General features: G+C 40.7%; 2 protein-coding genes across 2 annotated transcripts; both read left to right on the top strand.

Moving 5' to 3' along the window:
• Positions 1-291: 291 nt before the first annotated feature.
• LOC113469402 (zinc finger SWIM domain-containing protein 3-like) lies at positions 292-4,634 on the top strand. The gene is made up of 2 exons (XM_026827066.1): positions 292-1,005; positions 1,449-4,634. Exons 1-2 carry the CDS (start codon positions 767-769, stop codon positions 3,037-3,039), a joined length of 1,830 nt encoding a protein of 609 aa, XP_026682867.1. The 5' UTR covers positions 292-766; the 3' UTR covers positions 3,040-4,634.
• A 618-nt stretch (positions 4,635-5,252) lies between these two features.
• Positions 5,253-9,979, top strand: LOC108252967. The gene is made up of 2 exons (XM_017446032.2): positions 5,253-5,333; positions 8,593-9,979. Exons 1-2 carry the CDS (start codon positions 5,278-5,280, stop codon positions 9,977-9,979), a joined length of 1,443 nt encoding a protein of 480 aa, XP_017301521.2. The 5' UTR covers positions 5,253-5,277.
• Positions 9,980-18,940: the final 8,961 nt, after the last annotated feature.

Below are 18,940 nucleotides of genomic sequence, written 5' to 3'. Positions count from 1 at the left end.
ATTCACCACCAGGGTAACTTTACGCCACGATTTTACTAGATAAAAAAAGGTTCAAAAATATTATGAAACAAAATAAATTTATTTTATTTACAAAGACAATTTTGTTCTCTGTCATTTAAAAAAAAATCAAGAGTCTACGATTATTTATACCAAAGTTATTAAAAGATTTCCGTAGGAAAGTCCAAAAGTTGGAGCAAAGTAGCCCCAGGTTACGGTAATGTAAAGAATACTGATTACATTTGACTCTAGTCCTAAATATATACAGCCCCTTTTTCTTTTATTTAGCTGCTGTGGAGTGTTGCGTTAACGATGACGTCCAGTCTTCAGCTAACAGATAGTTTTTCAAAACTTCCTATGAGAAGAATCTGATAGTTTTTCAAAACTTCCTATGAGAAGAATCTGATAGTTTTTCAAAACTTCCTATGAGAAGAATCTGAAAAAATGAATGCGTCAGTGCCACTTCCTAAGTTCGAATTTGAGAAGTTAACAAAGAAGGAAGTAAACGACTTCAAAAGATCTTTCCACCAATACTTAATTGCTAATGAATTAAATGAAAAGGCAGAAAAACAAAAAAAGGCATTATTAAGACTAGCCTTTAATGCAGAGGTAAATGACTTAATTGACAATATAGAAGAGCGAAACCAAACAGTGGCAGGTATATGGGACCCTAGCTACCATATTAAGAAAAGCCCAACTTCTGAATAATTACCAAGATGAACTTTTAATTTATTGTCTTGTCAAAAGATCTTTTTTCCTGATCATCATCATGGAAGTTGGCAAACAATTTTCATCTTTTGATGAATTGAAAAACTTCATATCAACCTATGAAAGAGACAATTTCGTTCAGCTACACATCAGTGACAGCCATAAACTGTGTTCTGCAAAGAATGCTTCATCAAAAATTCAGAATGCAAAGAAGGAACTTGTATACTTCAAGATGCAGTACAGTTGTATTCATGGCGGGAAAAAGTTTTCGTCCAAGAGTACAAACCAGAGACAAACTAGGTAAGTTATTTTTTTCTTTAAAGAGTAGGTTGGTACGTACATACCTACCAACCTACTCTTGTACCAATAGATATAAGTAGATATATTTTTGAAGAGTTTCAACTATTATTTTTCCAATAATTATGAAAACAAAGGGGCATGTTTCAGAACACTCAATACGCCTAAATTTCTTGCCCGACATCCTAATTTTTACACCTAACATGCCCAAATTTCCTACTTACATGCAAGATGAGACAGTTTGATTTTAGTTACCGAAGCCGTATTGGGGAATAGTATTTTTCTTTGGGAATAATGAATATTTTGGTCATGTTTGGTCCCGTTTCTTCCGATTTTTTTTTTTAATACCCTTATACTGAAAACCTCAGTGGTGAGAAGTTTTGCTTTGTGCACTAGAAACAGAAGACTTTGGCTTACACTTCTTTTCTCTACATTTCTTATTTCAGAACATTCCGGAGAGACTGCCCTTTCAAAACCAGGCTTGGATTGACATTCAATGGAGAGGCACTACGAATCACTAGTTTTGTGGGGGAGCACAACCATACAGTGTCAAAAGATGTATTCAAGTGTCTCCCAAGGCAACGTGTTCTCAGTGAAGAAAAACAAAGTGAGATTAAGCAATTTCTTGACATGAGGTGTAATAAAAAATTGCTCAAAGAATATGTTAGCTCTACATTAAACCAGACTGTCACTCTCAAAGACCTTCACAATATAAAAACCAAACAAGGCACAACTAGCAGCACTGAAGAATTGTCAACCACTGTTGATTATTTAAAAACAGTTGACTCTGCCACTGTAGAAGTGTTGGTGAATGGAAATGATTTTGAAGGTTTATATTTCCAGACAGCTAAAATGAAAAAAGTTTTTGCAGACTATCCCGACATATTTTTGTTAGATGCCACTTATTGTTTGAACAACCTTTCAATGCCTTTTTACATTATCATGGTTGTAAATGGTAATGGACAAGTAGTAGTTGCTTGTACCTTTCTTTTAGCCCATGAAAATGCAACTAATATTGAGAAAATGTTGAGCATTTTCAAATCACACAATCCAAAATTTTCTGACGTAAAAACAGTTTTTACTGATAAAGATTTTAAAGAAAGAGCTGCATTAAGAATGCAATTACCAAGTGCAAAAATTTTATTGTGCCTCTTTCATACGTTGAGAACATTCAAGAGGAATATTACATTTGAAAAGATGGGTTTGAAGAGTAATGAAAAGAATGAAATTTTGAAGATAATTCAAAAACTGACTTATTCTAAAAACAGAGAGGAGTACAATGAACATTATCAAAGCCTACTAGAATGCAATTTTGGTGATAAAGAAAAGTTAATAACTTATTACAACACAAACTGGCACAGTATATGTGATGAATGGGTTGTTGGTCTTATGAAAAAGAACTACACCATGAATATTGTGACTACTAACCATCTTGAAAGTTTAAACCAAAAAATAAAACAAGTAGTAGTTAAAAATAGTAGTCTTTTGGTATTTTATAAAGATCTGATGGAAGTTTTCTCTAGCATTCATAATGAATCTAAGGTAAGAGCTACCCAAATGGTAGCTAAACAGGATATAAAGTATCCCAAAGGATCTTTGGAAGAAAAATATGCCAACCATTTGACCCCATTTGCTGCATCTTTTGTTCTTAAAGCTTTGGAAAAAAGTAAAACCTTAGATTCCCTAGAAGCTGATACCAACTGTACCTCAACAACTTGTGAGTGTGACTCTTTCAAAAACATTGAACTCCCATGTTGTCACATATTTTTCAAAAGAAATCAAAACAATGAGAGCATGTTTTATGAAGTAGTTCCCAAGTTTACAAAAGATTTCCATCCTAAACATTTTTCAATTGATGAAGATAATGTTGACCATGCTAATAGTATTTGTTCTCAAGAAGGCCAGGATATCATAATTCATCAACATATTGAAAAATGCAAATCTATTTTAAGTAAAAATGAAAAATATAGAAAAGCTTTAGAAATATGCCAAGATATTTGCTCCAATGTTGCTGACTATGGAAATAACGATTTTTAAAAAGTGTTAGGAAAGCTCCAACAAATTAAAGATTCCATCAGGAATAGAACATTTTTGGTTTCAGAGGAAAACTGTAATATTGAAAGGGAACCAGATTTAGATTTAGAAAATCCGATGGAACCTAATAATGTACCAAACGAACCGCAAAATGTACCAGATGAAACAAATTATGTACCAAATGAGTCAAGTAATGTACCATATGAACAAAATACTGTACCAAATGAACCAAGTAATGTATCAAACGAAACAAATATTGTACAACATGAACAAAATACTGAGATTCAAACACACATCTGCACACTCTCTCCGGATGCATGGTTGAACACCCTGGACTGTTCAAATAATGTACTTGATGAACCAAGTTCTTATGAACACTATCACTCTTGCCTTCCCAGACCCCAAAGCAGATCTCTCAATCATGACGGATGCCTCCGGTACCGCAGTTGGAGGTACAGTCAACCAAGTTCAAGATGGTATCATCCGCCCACTGGCATTCTTTTCCCGCAAAATGTCACCTGCCGAACAAAAGTACTCTACGTATGGCAGAGAGCTCCTGGCAATATACGCAACTATTCAAATATTTTACCTCCTCGAAGGTCGAGGAGGTAAAATTTCAAAATTTTCACGGACCATCGACCCCTAACGTACGCTTTTACCAAAGCTCAAGACAAATCATCTCCTCGTCAGATACGACACCTAACCTTTATCAGTCAATTCTCAACTGACATATGTTATGTACGTGGTGAGAGTAATGAACCTGCTGATGCTCTTTCACGCATTGAAACAATATGTAAGAAAACAGTCTCAGCTTCCAACATATAACTTGCCCAAGCAACGGACACCGAGTTGGAAAAATTACTTGACAATACAACGACCCACAACCTACATTTGTGTCAAATGTTAGTCGACAATGTACGGTTATTCTGTGATACGTCCACAGGAGTCACACCAGTGGCGTAGCGTCCATGTAGGGCGTGTATGGCGGCCATACACTCTAAATTTACTCAAATACCCTTAAATATTGACTTTAAATATTTATGAAGAAGCATGTGCATAACTTATGTAGTAATGTGCATGGTGATGGAAATTAGTGCCCTGCACGCCTTACACTTGACTTTAGACCACGCTACGCCACTGAGTCACACGCACTTATGTTCCAGCTAGTTTTGGTTTTGCCATCTTTCAACAACTTCATGGACTTTCACACCCTGGTGGACGAGCTTCAGTACTCCTTATCTCCTCTAAGTTCGTCTGGCCATTTATGAAACTTGATATCAAGACATGGACCCGTCAATGTCAACCATGTTTGTTATCAAAAGTTCATCGTCATGAACGCAGTCCTTTAGTTCGCTATCTTCTCCCCGATGAAAGGTTTTCACACGTACACATTGACGTCGTTGGACCCTTACCATCTTCCAGAGGTAACTCATATCTTCTTACTTGTGTTGACCGGTACACACGATGGTTGGAAGCAATACCAATGCCCGACCAAACAGCGGAAACTACAGCCCGCGCATTCTTTGAAGGCTGGATAGCCAGATTTGGTTCCCCACTTTACTTGGTTACCGACCAAGGACGCAACTTCATGTCTTGTCTCTTCCATGAAGTATCTTCAATCCTCGGCATCGAACTCAGGAACACAACCAGTTACCACCCTTCCGGAAACGGAATAATAGAACACCAGCATCGAACGCTGACAGCTGCCTTGATGTGTCGCCTAGATACAAATTCCACATCTTGGTCACTAGAACTACCAGCTGTGTTGCTAGGGATGCGCTCCACAGTGAAAGAAGACCTAGAAGCATCTCCTGCTAACTTAGTATATGGTACCTCATTAAGATTACCCGGTGAGCTATTTGAAAAACCCACCATATCTATTCCCACTAGTGATTATGCTAAGAAACTGAGCGATGTGTTTGAAAATTTACGACCTAAAGAAACATCTTGGCACGGAAACAACAAATCATTCACCAACACTCATCTTGATAGTTGTTCTCACGTATATCTTCGTGTAGACGCTGTTAAAAGTAGTCTTCAACGCCCTTATACCGGACCATATCCAGTGTTGTCTCGCATTACCAAGGTATTCCGCATTCGCATTGGTTCACGTGTTGTCAATGTGTCAAGAGATCGTTTAAAACCAGCATTCCTGGACAATATTCCTCCTAACTCATCAGCAGCGCCCTGGTTGGTTACACAGGTCAGTAACGTCTTGAGTAGTGTTGCTGACAGGCCCAAATGGCGAGCTCTCTGCCAACCCCTACACTCACGGTAGATGGGGACGGATTAAGTAAGTAAGTACTCATCAGCACCAGTCCTGGATGATCCCAATTCATCTGTATCCATCACACCTATTCCTAGTAACAACCATGGAAGACATGCTCTTCATAATGCTGATTAACGTAAATGTACTGATACACTACGTCCTTTTCGACTCGCCTTTGGCCGCCCAAAAGGCCATCACTTACTTTATAACTCGGTTCACCCCTCAAAAGTGCCATTCCTACACTAAACCCACGTTCGGGTACTTCGTGCTTTTCAGTTACATTTTAGTGCTTTCCAGTACATTTCCGTCCATTTCTAGTACACTTTTATTGTGGTTGGGGAGGTATCTAGTCATCTCCCAGCCCTACCTATCGTTATTATTATTTTAGTAAAGTTTGTGATTCAAAAATTTATTATAATGTTATACATAACTTCTCACACTTTAGTTCTCGTCGGATTCCCGTAAGTACTTGGACCTTCTCAATTGTATTTTGTCTTCGGGTACGATAGCCAAGTACCCCTAATAGTTGGGTCTTCAATCCAATTATTAGCTCTTGTTCTAATAAGGACCTCCTCTTCAAGGAATCCCTTCTGGTTCTTCTTGGATCCTTCCACCTTGCGCTTTTTGAGTTCTTTGGTGGATAGTCCAGGAGGAGCCTTATAGCAGCTCAAGTAATCTTGAACGGACCGTCAAACAAGTAGGGTTCCGACTGGTTCGCCGGAAGGAGCCGACTTGCCTGGCTGGAAGGACTACTTGTCGTATCAAGGGTCTACTGGTTTCTGGAACTGAAGGTGTGTTCCTGGTTCTGACTGGTTCGCCAGAAGGAGCCCGGGCATAGCTTCGAAAGGAACCGGAGGTGTGTTTCTGGTTCTGACCGGTCCGCCGGAAGGAGCTCGGGCATAGCTTCGGAGGGGCAGGTGTGTTCCTGGTTCTGACTGGTTCGCCAGAAGGAGCCCGGGCATAGCTCTCCCGCTCTGCCATAGGCCAGAAGGATCCGGGTCGCTCAGACATTCCTTGGTCGACTTTCACCTGTCCGGTATTGCCGGATTCGCCCGAGCATCGAAAGTATCTAGGTAGGGATTGCTAACGAGGATTTTTATCTCTGTTTTCATGTTATATTATTGTTCCGACTTTTTAAAAATGTCTTCAATGTATTGCTAAACTTGCACCTGCGCTGCGGTCTACCTCTCGCCCTCTCTCCAGTTCACGATCATTCTCTCGATGGATTCTTCTATCTCCCAGAACTTCACCTCCGGCCCGGCGCCTTCCACTCAACTCACCTCATTGACGCCCCCCGTGCCGTCACACACTACCCCGCTCAAACGAACGGCGACACAGATCCGGAACCGCCGCCGCCGTGCCGCCAAAATCCGGGTGAGTGTTTTCCGCTCTTCATCCTAACTCTTACAACATTCTCCTTCTTTTCCTGGGCGCTCGTTCGACCCGTGCGCCCCACGAAATAATGTCAGGCCCCCTGACTTGCTGCCAGTGAACCCATCCTTATCATTCTCATTCACACTCACTTTCTTGTTTTATAAAGGACCCCTGCTCCTTATTAATTTCATTATCAGCCTCCCGCGACGCCCCTCGCGCGTCGTACCGCGGAGCTGCTTACTCTCACGGACCCGTGACGCCCCCTGCGCGTCCCCAAGCGGGCTTCCCGTGACTCCACGCTGGTCTAGCCAAACCTTAGCCTTTATTCACATATATTAATGAAAAATCCTCGTAAAATCGTCGGTTCCGCCGGAAGGCTTACCGAGCCCTGGGCTGTCCTGAAGGACACGCCCCCCCGAGGGGCATAGCCTGACTAACTCTTTAGTAAGGTAGTCACTATGCGTGGACCAGGATCCACCGAATAGAGTTAAGAGGCTAGATTACGCCATTCTATTACTCACTCTCCCACTGCTATCCTCGTTCGAGGCAGCAGGCCGCGGAGCCTAATTCGTCTTGGGACGGGTCGCGCGACGTCGCATTTCCCCCTGCAAACTAACGCCCTTCCTTGGCACTTGCTCGGGAAATAGACACGCGCGCGCACCCTCTCAAACGTAGAACAGTTCTCTGCGTAATTCGTCAATCACCACCCCCAGGTTCATCCGGACCCTTTCACACGTAGACCATAAGTCTACCCATCGCACCCCAGGATGCTTCAGCACGTCGCCAGGACCCCAGTCGCCTGCACGTCACTCCTGAGGGTCGCTTCATCGTCACACTGCAGCAAGCCATGGCGCTCTTCAGACAATAATCAGTACGCCCCGCACACATCGTCGCTACACGTCACTTCAAGTTCTTCGCTTCGTCCCCCATACGGACTCTTCGCATCAAGGAACTCCTTCCCCCAGATCAACGCTAGAGAGAGAGAGAGAGGCTACGACCGTAGCCACCGCAGTCACGTAATATTTGATATTGAACAATCGCACGCACGCACGCTCGCACGCTTTTATTAACTTAATTATTCTTAATTAACTCGTTAAGAGATCTTAGTATATTACTCATTCCAATTTGTTACTATTCAAACTAAAAAGGCCCCCTGCCTTCGTTATTCACATTGCCATTCGTTTCCTATTCACAATTGCCCAAAGTCCAAAAGCCCCTTGCCTTCGTCTTAATATTCAGTCGTATATTACTGTCTCTTACATATTTTGTTATTTGTCTTTTAATTGTTTAATTACGCTCAATAAATTGTTATTATTGCATTTGTTTATTGTTGAAACAAGAATCCAAAGCCTTTATCATTTTCCTTTTCTTCCCCGAGATTATTTACCACACTCTGCTCTACCGAACCCTCTACAGTATTCTGCATTATTCTGCGTCTTCTACGAACCTACCTCCCTACGAGCCAGTCGGACACCTGTTGATATAGGTTTTCGGTTTCTTTGGGTGCACCTTATAGACTTTCAGTCTTTGGAGTTCCCCATCCTAATCGGAAACAACAACCCCAGCTATATCAGTACGTAAATCCGACCTAGTACCTAATTCTGTCCAAGGCGCTTTTTTATATACTTCATGGAAACAGGCTATCATATTTGGGAACCCCTACTTCTAGAAGCTAGCTGAACTCCTTGGGAAAAAAATGGCGGGTAAACTTAAATCATTTGTTATTATTTTTGTTTTGAAAATGAGCATTCATTTCTAGACAGCAGCAGGTGTGAGTTGGGTCGGAATAAGGTTCACATGATTTCATATAGGTAAACACTAAGCTCTTAATTCCGACCCAAGCTTCTTAATGTTTAAGATAGCAAATTTCCCTGTTCAATAAGTTATTGGTATTATGTACTTTTGTGTTCCAGGTTTCCTTCCAGTAGAAAAAATATGGCTAAGACTAAGACATATGATAAAACTACCATTGAGAATGCCCTACATGCCATAAGAAATGGCATGGGCTACAGAAAGGCATCATTACAATTCAAAGTACCTAAAACAACTCTCATTGATAAGAACAAGAAGAAGTACAAAAATGAAAATGCTGGGGCACCTACCATTCTTAGACCTGAAGAAGAGAACATTCTAGTTCAATGGATATTTCGTTTAGGAAAGGCAGGTTTTCCAGTAAGCAAACCACAACTGATTGAAAGTGTAACTGAACTGTTGAAGAAACTGAAAAGACCAAACCCTTTTAAAGATGGTATACCAGGCCGTCACTGGTATGAAGGGTTTATGAACAGACACAAAGATATCTCATGCAGAGTAGCACAAAACTTAACAAAGTCCAGAGCTGATGTCACTGAAGTAGCCATAAGGGAGTGGTTCAAGAGAGTTGAGAGATACGTTGAGGAGGAATCTATTCAAGAAGTTCTTGAAGATCCTACTAGGGTGTTTAATTGTGACGAGACTGCCTTTTTTTTAGCACCAAAGGAAAACAAAGTGCTTGTACCTAAGAACATGAAAAAAGTATACTCCAAAATAGCAAATGACGAAAAAGACAACCTCACTGTATTACTGACTTTGAGAGCTGATGGAGTCATTGCCAGCCCTTTGGTAATTTACCCGTACAAAAGAATGCCAACCAACATAACTTCAAAATATCCAAGAGGATGTGGATGGGGGTTGGGGCAGTCGGATTCCGGCTGGATGTTAAGTGAGACATTCTTTGAATATGTAACAAACGTGTTACATCCTTGGTTGAAGGCAAACAATATTAAAATGCCAATAATTCTGTATTTAGATGGGCACTCGTCTCATCTTAGCTTGCCTGTGATTGAGTTTTGTAAAGAAGTGGGCATCATCCTGATAGCCTTGTTGCCCAATTCAACTCATCTACTACAGCCTCTAGATGTTGGACTTTTCAAGTCTTTGAAAGACTCCTGGAAACAATGTGTTCGCACATGGAGGATCAAAAATGACACTCGAAGACTAGGACGAGAGGATTTTGCACCCCTCTTGAAAACATGTCTGGACTGTCTACAAACTGAAAGCATGGCGCAAAACGCGTTCCGAAAATGTGGTTTGTTTCCGTTCAACCCAAACGCTGTGGAATATGGCAACCTTGTTGCTAATACAACTTGCACTCCTACAACTGAAAGAAACGAAAGAACGGCTGTAGAGTGTGTATGTGACCGGAATATTCAATTCCTAAAAGAGTTTGAAGGAAGATTAAATTCAAATATCCTTCAAAAATTCAAAGAAGAAGACGTCCCTGAAAGCCATAGTGCATCACGCGCAGTGAACCAGAATTAAATTATCACTTACCTTTGTCACTTGTCTTTCGAATTACTTATTTATTACCTTTCTTGCATTGCCAGTGCACCATCCGGACCGAAGCTGAGCCAAGGTGCATCGTGTGGATCTTGGGAGGCTCTTTTCTGACTCATCTACTTCTGGCAGTGCGTTCCCACCTTGTAATCCTCTTTTCTTGAGGGGTGCAGCAGCCCCATTGTATTTGTTAAAGGTAGAGAGAGCTGAACCCAAAGACGATATAGATTTTATGCGATGGAATGAATCAATAAATTTTTGAAGAGGCTCTTTCAAGGATTCAGGATTACTTCTCATCATGGTTTTTATTTCCTCGAATATATCATCCATTTCCTTGTCTTTCTCAGGATCAATGACCATTGTCTCAGCTTCTGATGTTACTTCCCTTTCAAGTACTTCATTTTCTTCTCTGACTTCAACAGTAGTTTGTGTGTTGGACTCTAATCGTTGAGAAACACAAGAAAGGACCACGGTTGGACTTGCTGGAGTGAGCTCATTGCACCAATTTCCATCTCTGAGTTCTTGCCCTGTAGCAATGTAGAACAGTTTAGCTTTGAAACTCATGTCGTGGATAGGCACAAACTGTTCCGAATAAAGCTTAAATTTCTCCACTACAGCATACTGGTGTTTGCATGGTGTACCATCCTTACCTACAGGACAGGTGCAACACCTAGTTTCGTGGTTTACAAAGTATGTGTTTTTACCTGATGTAACTTTGTACATGTTACCGTCCAATTCACTGTACTCCAAGTCCTTTGTTTTTTTGTTTGTTTTACAAAGTATGTGTTTTTACCTGATGTAACTTTGTACATGTTACCGTCCAATTCACTGTACTCCAAGTCCTTTGTTTTTTTGTTTGTTTGTTTGTTTTTTTTTTTTGGTCAATGAAGCCCTTCATCCTTGTGATGCCTTCAGCCCTGTTATTCACAAAATCCAGGATTTTTCTCTTGAAGAAACTGAAGAGGTCAACAGTTAGATAGTCAAACACTCGCACTTCGTGCTCGGGAGGGGGGCGTAGCCCCCCTCCACCCCCGGGAGCTTCGCGTGTTTGCTACGCGGGGTTGCGTATACGGTCGCGCTGCGCGCTCCCGGGGCTTCGCGGAGTTGTGCATGGGATCGCGCTTCACGCTCCCTTGTTTACGGTCGCGCTGCGCGCTCCCACGGCTTCGCGGGGTTGTGCATAGGGTCGCGCTTCGCGCTCCCTTGTTTACGGTCGCGCTGCGCGATCCCGGGCCTTCGCGGGGTTGTGCATATGGTCGCGCTTCGCGCTCCCTTGTTTACGGTCGCGCTACGCGCTCCCGGGGGCTTCGCGGGGTTATGCATGGGGTCGTGCTTCGCGCTCCCTTGTTTACGGTCGCGCTGCGCGCTCCCGGGGCTTCGCCCCTGAAAACTAATATCGTCCCTGAGTCTTGTCCCGAAGAAATGAAAACTGAAAAAGCGAGAGCAAGATATTAAACGTAGGAAAAGTTTGCTGGCCTCAAACTGTGTTCCCTATGTATTTCTTATGGAGAACTAAAAAAAAAACGTAGGAAAAGTTTTGCTGGCCTCAAAGTGTGTTCCCCGTGTATTTCTTATGGGAAACTAAAAAACGTCAATATCTTGGGAACGGCTTGGAATTTCGGGGGTTTTCGATTTTTCCCAGTATGTACAAAAAATAAGGAATCCAATGGTGAAAACCGCATCTTCCTAGCTCATCAAGAAGTGGGTTAGAATTTGTATACGTGAGTCAGTGAGTCAGTTACACAAGGGGCTGTATATATTCGAAAGACAAGTGACAAAGGTAAGTAATAATTCAATTCTGGCTCACTGTGCGTGAACAGAATATGGTACTGGCAATGCAAGAAAGGTAATAAATAAGTAATTCGAAAGACAAGTGACAAAGGTAAGTGATAATTTAATTCTGGTTCACTGCGCGTGAACAGAATAAGGTAATGGCAATGCAAGAAATGTAATTGAAGGGCTCGAGTGGGCAAAAAAAGTGAGTGAGTGAGTGAGTGAGTGAGTGAGTGAGTGAGTGAGTGAGTGAGTGAGTGAGTGAGTGAGTGAGTGAGTGAGTGAGTGAGTGAGTGAGTGAGTGAGTGAGTGAGTGAGTGAGTGAGTGAGTGAGTGAGTGAGTGAGTGAGTGAGTGAGTGAGTGAGTGAGTGAGTGAGTGAGTGAGTGAGTGAGTGAGTGAGTGAGTGAGTGAGTGAGTGAGTGAGTGAGTGAGTGAGTGAGTCAGTCAGTCAGTCAGTTACACAAGGGGCTGTATATATTTAGGATACAAGCAGCATTGCAGTTGTAGGACTGCTAAAAATAGTACTAGTACTGTTGATTTTTTCTAACGAGGCCGAGGCTAAGTGACCAGCGGTTTTCTAAACTAAGTAAAGAACCGAAAAATCAGCAATAGAAAGATATGAGTGACGGTGGTACCGAAGCAGAGTATTAGGTAGCACCGAAAAATCAGTACAACCTATTGCATTTGTCTAACTTAGATCTGTACAAAGATATAGTACTTGTAAATTTTTTAACCAAGATTACTGGGACCTCTCTTTGTCTATTCATGTGGGTTAGAATTTGTATACGTGAGTCAGTGAGTGAGTGAGTGAGTGAGTCAGTCAGTTACACAAGGGGCTGTATATATTATGGATTAGACTCGCACTTCAGTGACAAAGGCCTTTGTCCGCAGAAGAATTTTGTCCTTCCGGATTCTCATGCTTGCTTCACTGTACGAGTAGTTGTTAGTATGGTTGTTTCTTATCATGAGACTCTCCCTACAGTGCATTGCCCAATCCTTTTTTTCATACGTCTTCAAATATTTTATGAAGTGGGGATACTCCTTGGCATTAGTGATCAGTTTTTCACACCGTTCACCAAACTCGGCCTCTGTCTTGGAATCTGTCCAATTTTTGAACTGATTATACAAAATCTGTCGATCGTTTTGAGCTATCTTGTACTTGCCATCACACAAGTAACGCCAAACGCTCTGTAATACATGAAATTTACAGAGTAGCAATCTCGCCTCTGGAAATACTGTTTTTAAACTGTTTTCTCTGCAGTTGAATCATCGGTGATTATAGTTGCATTTCTCGGACACCTAGTTACTCCCAGTGGCGTAAAGCCGAATCATGATAAAACCAGAGCGATCTTTAGTTTGATAACTACAAGTTCGGCCATGCCTTTTCCACAAGTTTGGCCATGCCTCGGGATGAACTAGCGGGATATGCGATAAGTAGGTATAAGAAAGTATAGGGTCTCGGGGAAATAGAAAGGGAAAATCAATAAGATGGCTTTTAACTTTTCAACAATAAACATATAAGAAACAAATAATTTATTGAGTGTGAATTAAGACAATCAAAAACAGCTTACGGCTAAATTTAATCTAAGTGGAATATTGGTAGGTATTCAGAGTGAATAACAAAACAAACAAGCGAATAGAATTGGAATTGATAATTGAGAATAAGTAAGTAAATCGAAAGACAAGTGACAAAGGTAAGTAATAATTTAATTCTGGCTCACTGTGCGTGAACAGAATATGGTAATGGCAATGCAAGAAAGGTAATAAATAAGCAATTCGAAAGACAAGTGACAAAAGTAAGTAATAATCTAATTCTGATTCACTGCGCGTGAACAGAATATGGCAATGCAAGAAAAGTAATTGAAATGCTCGAGTAGGCAAAAGGCCACTGAGTTGATTGAAATTGAATTTGTAAAGTGAACTATGGGATTTGAACGGAGTGTACTAAGACCTCGGTCTCTTTATGGGCGTGCAAATAAAGCAAAACAATAAAAGCGCGTGCAAATTAAATAAACGGAAAATTATTACTTGAATCAATATAGGCGATGGGCTACGGTCGTTGGTTCTCTCTCTCTCTCTCGCAGGGGCTCGCGAGAATCGATGAGTTGTCGTCGAAGAAGTGTAGAATTGAAGTGAAGTCCTGAGGCGAAGACTTGAAGTGAAGTGAAGAATATTGAAGTGAAGTGAAGGGATGAGTCGGCTGGGTGCGACTGAATAAGAAATACGCAGAGTGCAGAGACTGCGGGAGAGAAAACTTTTCCTCTCTCGCCTAATATTTGAGTTTCGTTTATGTTTTTAGTTTGATGACTACAAGTTCGGCCATGCCTTTTCCACAAGGTTGGCCATGCCTCGGGATGAACTAGTAAGTTATAAGAACGAGATCCATTCACTCATTCACATTTCACAGTTCACATTTCACATTTCATAGTTCACACACTGATCGCTCTATCTCTATAACCACAACACCTAGAAAGCTGAAATTTGGTAGGATTATTCCTTTTATGGTCTAGGTGTGCAATAAGGAAGGATTTTGCGAAAATCTAAACCGATCCTGAGATATGATCGATTTTTGATCGCTAAAATCTCCATAAGAAATACACAGAGTGCAGAGACTGCGGGATAGAAAACTTTTCCTCGCTCGCCTAATATTTGAGTTTCGTTTATGTTTTTAGTTTGATAACTACAAGTTCGGCCATGCCTTTTCCACAAGTTTGGCCATGCCTCGGGATGAACTAGCGGGATTCCGGAGCGAAGCGACGGAATTCAGTTAGTAAACATATAAGAACAAATAATTTATTGAGTGTGAATTAAGACAATCAAAGGTACGAGAGGAAGAAGAAGATGAAGAAGGAAGAGGGGGAGGAGGAAAAGCAGAAGAAGAAGAAGAAGAAGAAGAAGAAAGCGAAGAGATTGCAGACGGATCAACCAAAGTTATGAGGGAGCAGCCAATTTAACTTTTTGGCGGGCTGTACCATCCACAGTAATATGGCTTTGAGATAACTTGTGGGCAATGGTAGTTTCAGACATATTTTTTAAAACTAGTACTTTCTGTATCAGGTCAACAGTCAGGTGTTCTCCATGAATCATAAACCCAGAGTCAACAAAATGATTCCTCGAGAGCTTTAGCATGTGTGGTATGTCAGGAAAAAAAAAAAAAGATTTTGATGTCCGGATTACTAGGGTGTGAAATCCAAGTTTTCTCTTCTCAAATACTTAGGTCTTTTAGGAACTTCCTGTTTGAACCCCCTAGGTCTGAGACAACAGATACAATAGTGTAACCACATTCATAAATTTTAGATACAATTTCATTAAATAGTTCAACATTCATACTAGTATCATAGTTATAATAAATTGGCTGCTTCCAATCACCAATCAGACTGCGAATCATTACCACCTTGTTAAATTTGATGTGTAAATGAGTACTCCATGGGTTCTATTACTGAATACGATACTGTTTATTAATCAAAGGTTTGGGTTACAATGTACATCAAAATGAGCTTACTATTACTATAGAGACCTTGGAGAACTTTTTAATACTCAAACTCTTATAGTGTTAAAACATTGGACATTAAATAGTTAAGAGAACTTTAGAGAACTTTCACTCAAACTCTTATCTACCCTTTTTCCTATTAAAGGAACACAAAAGCTTGTCAAAAAAACCCCCCAAGAAACAAGAAACTCAACACGAGAACGCTCGCTCTAAAAAAATCAAAAATTTTCACCACAGCAGAAAAGGCGCGTTCACATAGAAAAACGTTGCGCGGATCGCGACACACCTGAACCATCTTATGAGGCACAAGAACCTGGTCTGCTTTTTTATCAAAACAAACTCTCTCAGAGATTTTCATCTCATCAAAGGAGAGTACCAGCAAATCTTCATTCCATTTGTTTACTTTTACTTTTCAATACACTAGGACTTATTTTAGTATACCTTGCTCACACTGGATTTTGGATGCCCATTTTTTTTTAAACTAGATTTGCTGGGCAGAGGATAGTTCAAAACCTGCCTAAGGTATTTATAGGCCTTGGCACTAATCCTGTACAATGTTATTGCTTGAGTGAAGTCTTCAGCTGACCAATGAATCGATTTATTTTCCTTCAGCTGACCAATGAATCAATTTATTTCCCTTCTGTAGCTTCTTTATTTGATTGGCTGTAAAGATGGATTTCAGCACTGTCTCTGCCCAATGTTCACCTGGATACAAGAAAGAAAACAATATTATACTATCAGTTTTTACAGGTAAGTACCTACAGGGGAGACTTCCATGAGACACTTAGGCTGTAACACCCAAAAAGTATTGTAATATTTTCTCTCCCCATCCACAACCAACCATTTCAGAGAGAAACAAAATAAATCTTTATTTAGAACTGCTCAAATAATATTTTGAGTTGCCCATTGACACAGTATACCTATCAGACTGGAAGTTATTGGGAGATTAGATATTATAAGATTTTAAAAAAAAAAAAAAAAAAGATATTGAAAATATATGATGTGTAAGGAATTGAGAATGTTAATGGGGGAAGAATAAAATAAGATGAGGGGGAAGAAAAAATAGAAAGTAAAACAAGCGGGGCCCGTCACTCCGGGAATTTTTCGATCTTGGTTAAAGAAAATCAGTATTTTGTGGTAAATAATCTCGGGGAAGAAAAAGGAAAATGATAAAGGCTTTGATTCTTGTTTCAACAATAAACAAATGCAATAATAACAATTTATTGAGCGTAATTAAACAATTAAAAGACAAATAACAAAATATGTAAGAGACAGTAATATACGACTGAATATTAAGACGAAGGCAAGGGGCTTTTGGACTTTGGGCAATTGTGAATAGGAAACGAATGGCAATGTGAATAACGAAGGCAGGGGGCCTTTTTAGTTTGAATAGTAACAAATTGGAATGAGTAATATACTAAGATCTCTTAACGAGTTAATTAAGAATAATTAAGTTAATAAAAGCGTGCGAGCGTGCGTGCGTGCGATTGTTCAATATCAAATATTACGTGACTGCGGTGGCTACGGTCGTAGCCTCTCTCTCTCTCTCTCTCTGGAGCGTTGATCTGGGGGAAGAAGTTCCTTGGTGCGAAGAGTCCGCAGGGAGGACGAAGCGAAGAACTTGAAGTGACGTGTGGCGACGATGTGTACGGGGCGTACTGATTATTGTCTGAAGAGCGCCATGGCTTGCTGCAGTGTGACGATGAAGCGACCCTCAGGAGTGACGTGCAGGCGACTGGGGTCCTGGCGACGTGCTGAAGCATCCTGGGGTGCGATGGGTAGACTTATGGTCTACGTGTGAAAGAGTCCGGATGAACCTGGGGGTGGTGATTGACGAATTACGCAGAGAACTGTTCTACGTTTGAGAGGGTGCGCGCGCGTGTCTATTTCCCGAGCAAGTGCCAAGGAAGGGCGTTAGTTTGCAGGGGGAAATGCGACGTCGCGCGACCCGTCCCAAGACGAATTAGGCTCCGCGGCCTGCTGCCTCGAACGAGGATAGCAGTGGGAGAGTGAGTAATAGAATGGCGTAATCTAGCCTCTTAACTCTATTCGGTGGATCCTGGTCCACGCATAGTGACTACCTTACTAAAGGGTTAGTCAGGCTATGCCCCTGGTGGGGGCGTGTCCTTCAGGACAGCCCCTCAGAGTCCTGATGTAAACCCGATCGAAAACCTGTGGTCCTATCTCAAGGTACGCCTTGCGAAGGACTTTGATTCACCTCCATCAAATTTGAATGCACTTTGGGAGCGTGTGCAGCAAACGTGGTATAATATTCCAAATGGATATTGTAAAAAGCTTGCAAAAGGCATGCCAAGGAGAGTTGCAGCAGTCCGTAAGGCTAAGTTCATGTGGACCAAGTACTAAGGACGCCAAGACCAATGCAGATCTAAGTGGTGCAAAACTGGACCAATACGTTTTTCAGTAGTTATTAATTTTTTTGTTAACGTTGAATTTTTTGGAATCATTATTTATTTATTATAATATTATAAACAACACATTGCATTTATTACATACACTTTTGTTCTTACTTTTAAACCATTTCGTAGGAATCATTAGACTTAGAGCACAATATTGAAAACATTGAACCACTTAAAAAAAAAAAAAAAAAAAAAAAACAAAAAAAAAAAAAAACAAATTCGCCCAGTTTTAGCATCTACACCCAGCATTTAACTACTTGTTGTTTCTATATGCAGATATTTCGGGAACAAAGTATTGTCCTCTGCTATTTTTTAGTTCAGGACTCGAAATTTTCCCCTTAATGTCAGCATAACAATAAGTAAGAACATCGTCCTTTTCAGGCCATTTCCAGTATGCTCCTCCTTCACACATAGACATAGTCTTGATGCTGTATCCTTCTCCAACCTTTTCACCCAGAACACAACCTGGAAATATTCCAAGTTCAGATTTATACTCTCATCATTAATTGTCTTGGGCATCAAGTTCTCATCATCTATAGTTTCGCTGTCTTCACTGTCTTCTCCTTGTTCTAGGTTCTTTTGAGTGGCTTTCTTCATTAGTCGCATTTCTTTCTTCTTCAATTGTTCTTCAATTTTTCTTTTCTTTTCGCTGTCTAGTCTTCTCTGGTACTCTATGAAATCATCACTAATGGCAACGGTTGGAGTTCTTTTTTTTTTTGTTTTCTTTTTCTTTGGGAGACTATCATCACATTTAGGCCAGAAGAGTGCATTTTTAAATGGTGAGGGTATATTTTCAGGTGTACTGGTACGATTAGAGTTGAGAACAGGTTCATTTTGTACTGTCGATAATATTGGTGATGGTGTGTCCTGATTTAGTATTTGTGCCTCTCCATTTTCTGAAATATCAAGAACCAATAAATCTTTGTTTCCAAACAGCAAATCAATATCAATGTCACTGCTTATAGTCAAATTCTCTTGATCTTGAAAGGAGTTGGTGTTGTTCTCATTAACTGGAGATGTTCCAGTCAAATTCTCTTGATCCTGAAAGGAGTTGGTGTTGTTCTCATTAACTGGAGATGTTCCAGTCAAATTTTCTTGATCCTGAAAAGAGTTGGTGTTGTTCTCATCAACTGAAGATGGATGGGTCAGCGGACAGTTTTTTATGTTCTTCCAAAAAGTGTATAGAGCACTATGGCTTTCAGGGACGTCTTCTTCTTTGAATTTTTGAAGGATATTTGAATTTAATCTTCCTTCAAACTCTTTT

The sequence above is a fragment of the Diaphorina citri genome, unplaced genomic scaffold, assembly GCF_000475195.1.
Source record: "Diaphorina citri unplaced genomic scaffold, Diaci psyllid genome assembly version 1.1 scaffold1062, whole genome shotgun sequence".
Lineage (NCBI taxonomy): Eukaryota > Metazoa > Arthropoda > Insecta > Hemiptera > Psyllidae > Diaphorina > Diaphorina citri.
This window is presented reverse-complemented; position numbering and strand designations above follow the sequence as displayed.

Coding starts and splice junctions, on each gene's coding strand:
- LOC113469402 (XM_026827066.1), top strand. CDS start 767: ATGGAAGTTGGCAAACAATTTTCATCTTTTGATGAATTGAAAAACTTC. Junction 1,006..1,448: donor ACAAACCAGAGACAAACTAG/GTAAGTTATTTT, acceptor TTCTTATTTCAG/AACATTCCGGAGAGACTGCC.
- LOC108252967 (XM_017446032.2), top strand. CDS start 5,278: ATGGCGAGCTCTCTGCCAACCCCTACACTCACGGTAGATGGGGACGGA. Junction 5,334..8,592: donor GATGGGGACGGATTAAGTAA/GTAAGTACTCAT, acceptor TTTGTGTTCCAG/GTTTCCTTCCAGTAGAAAAA.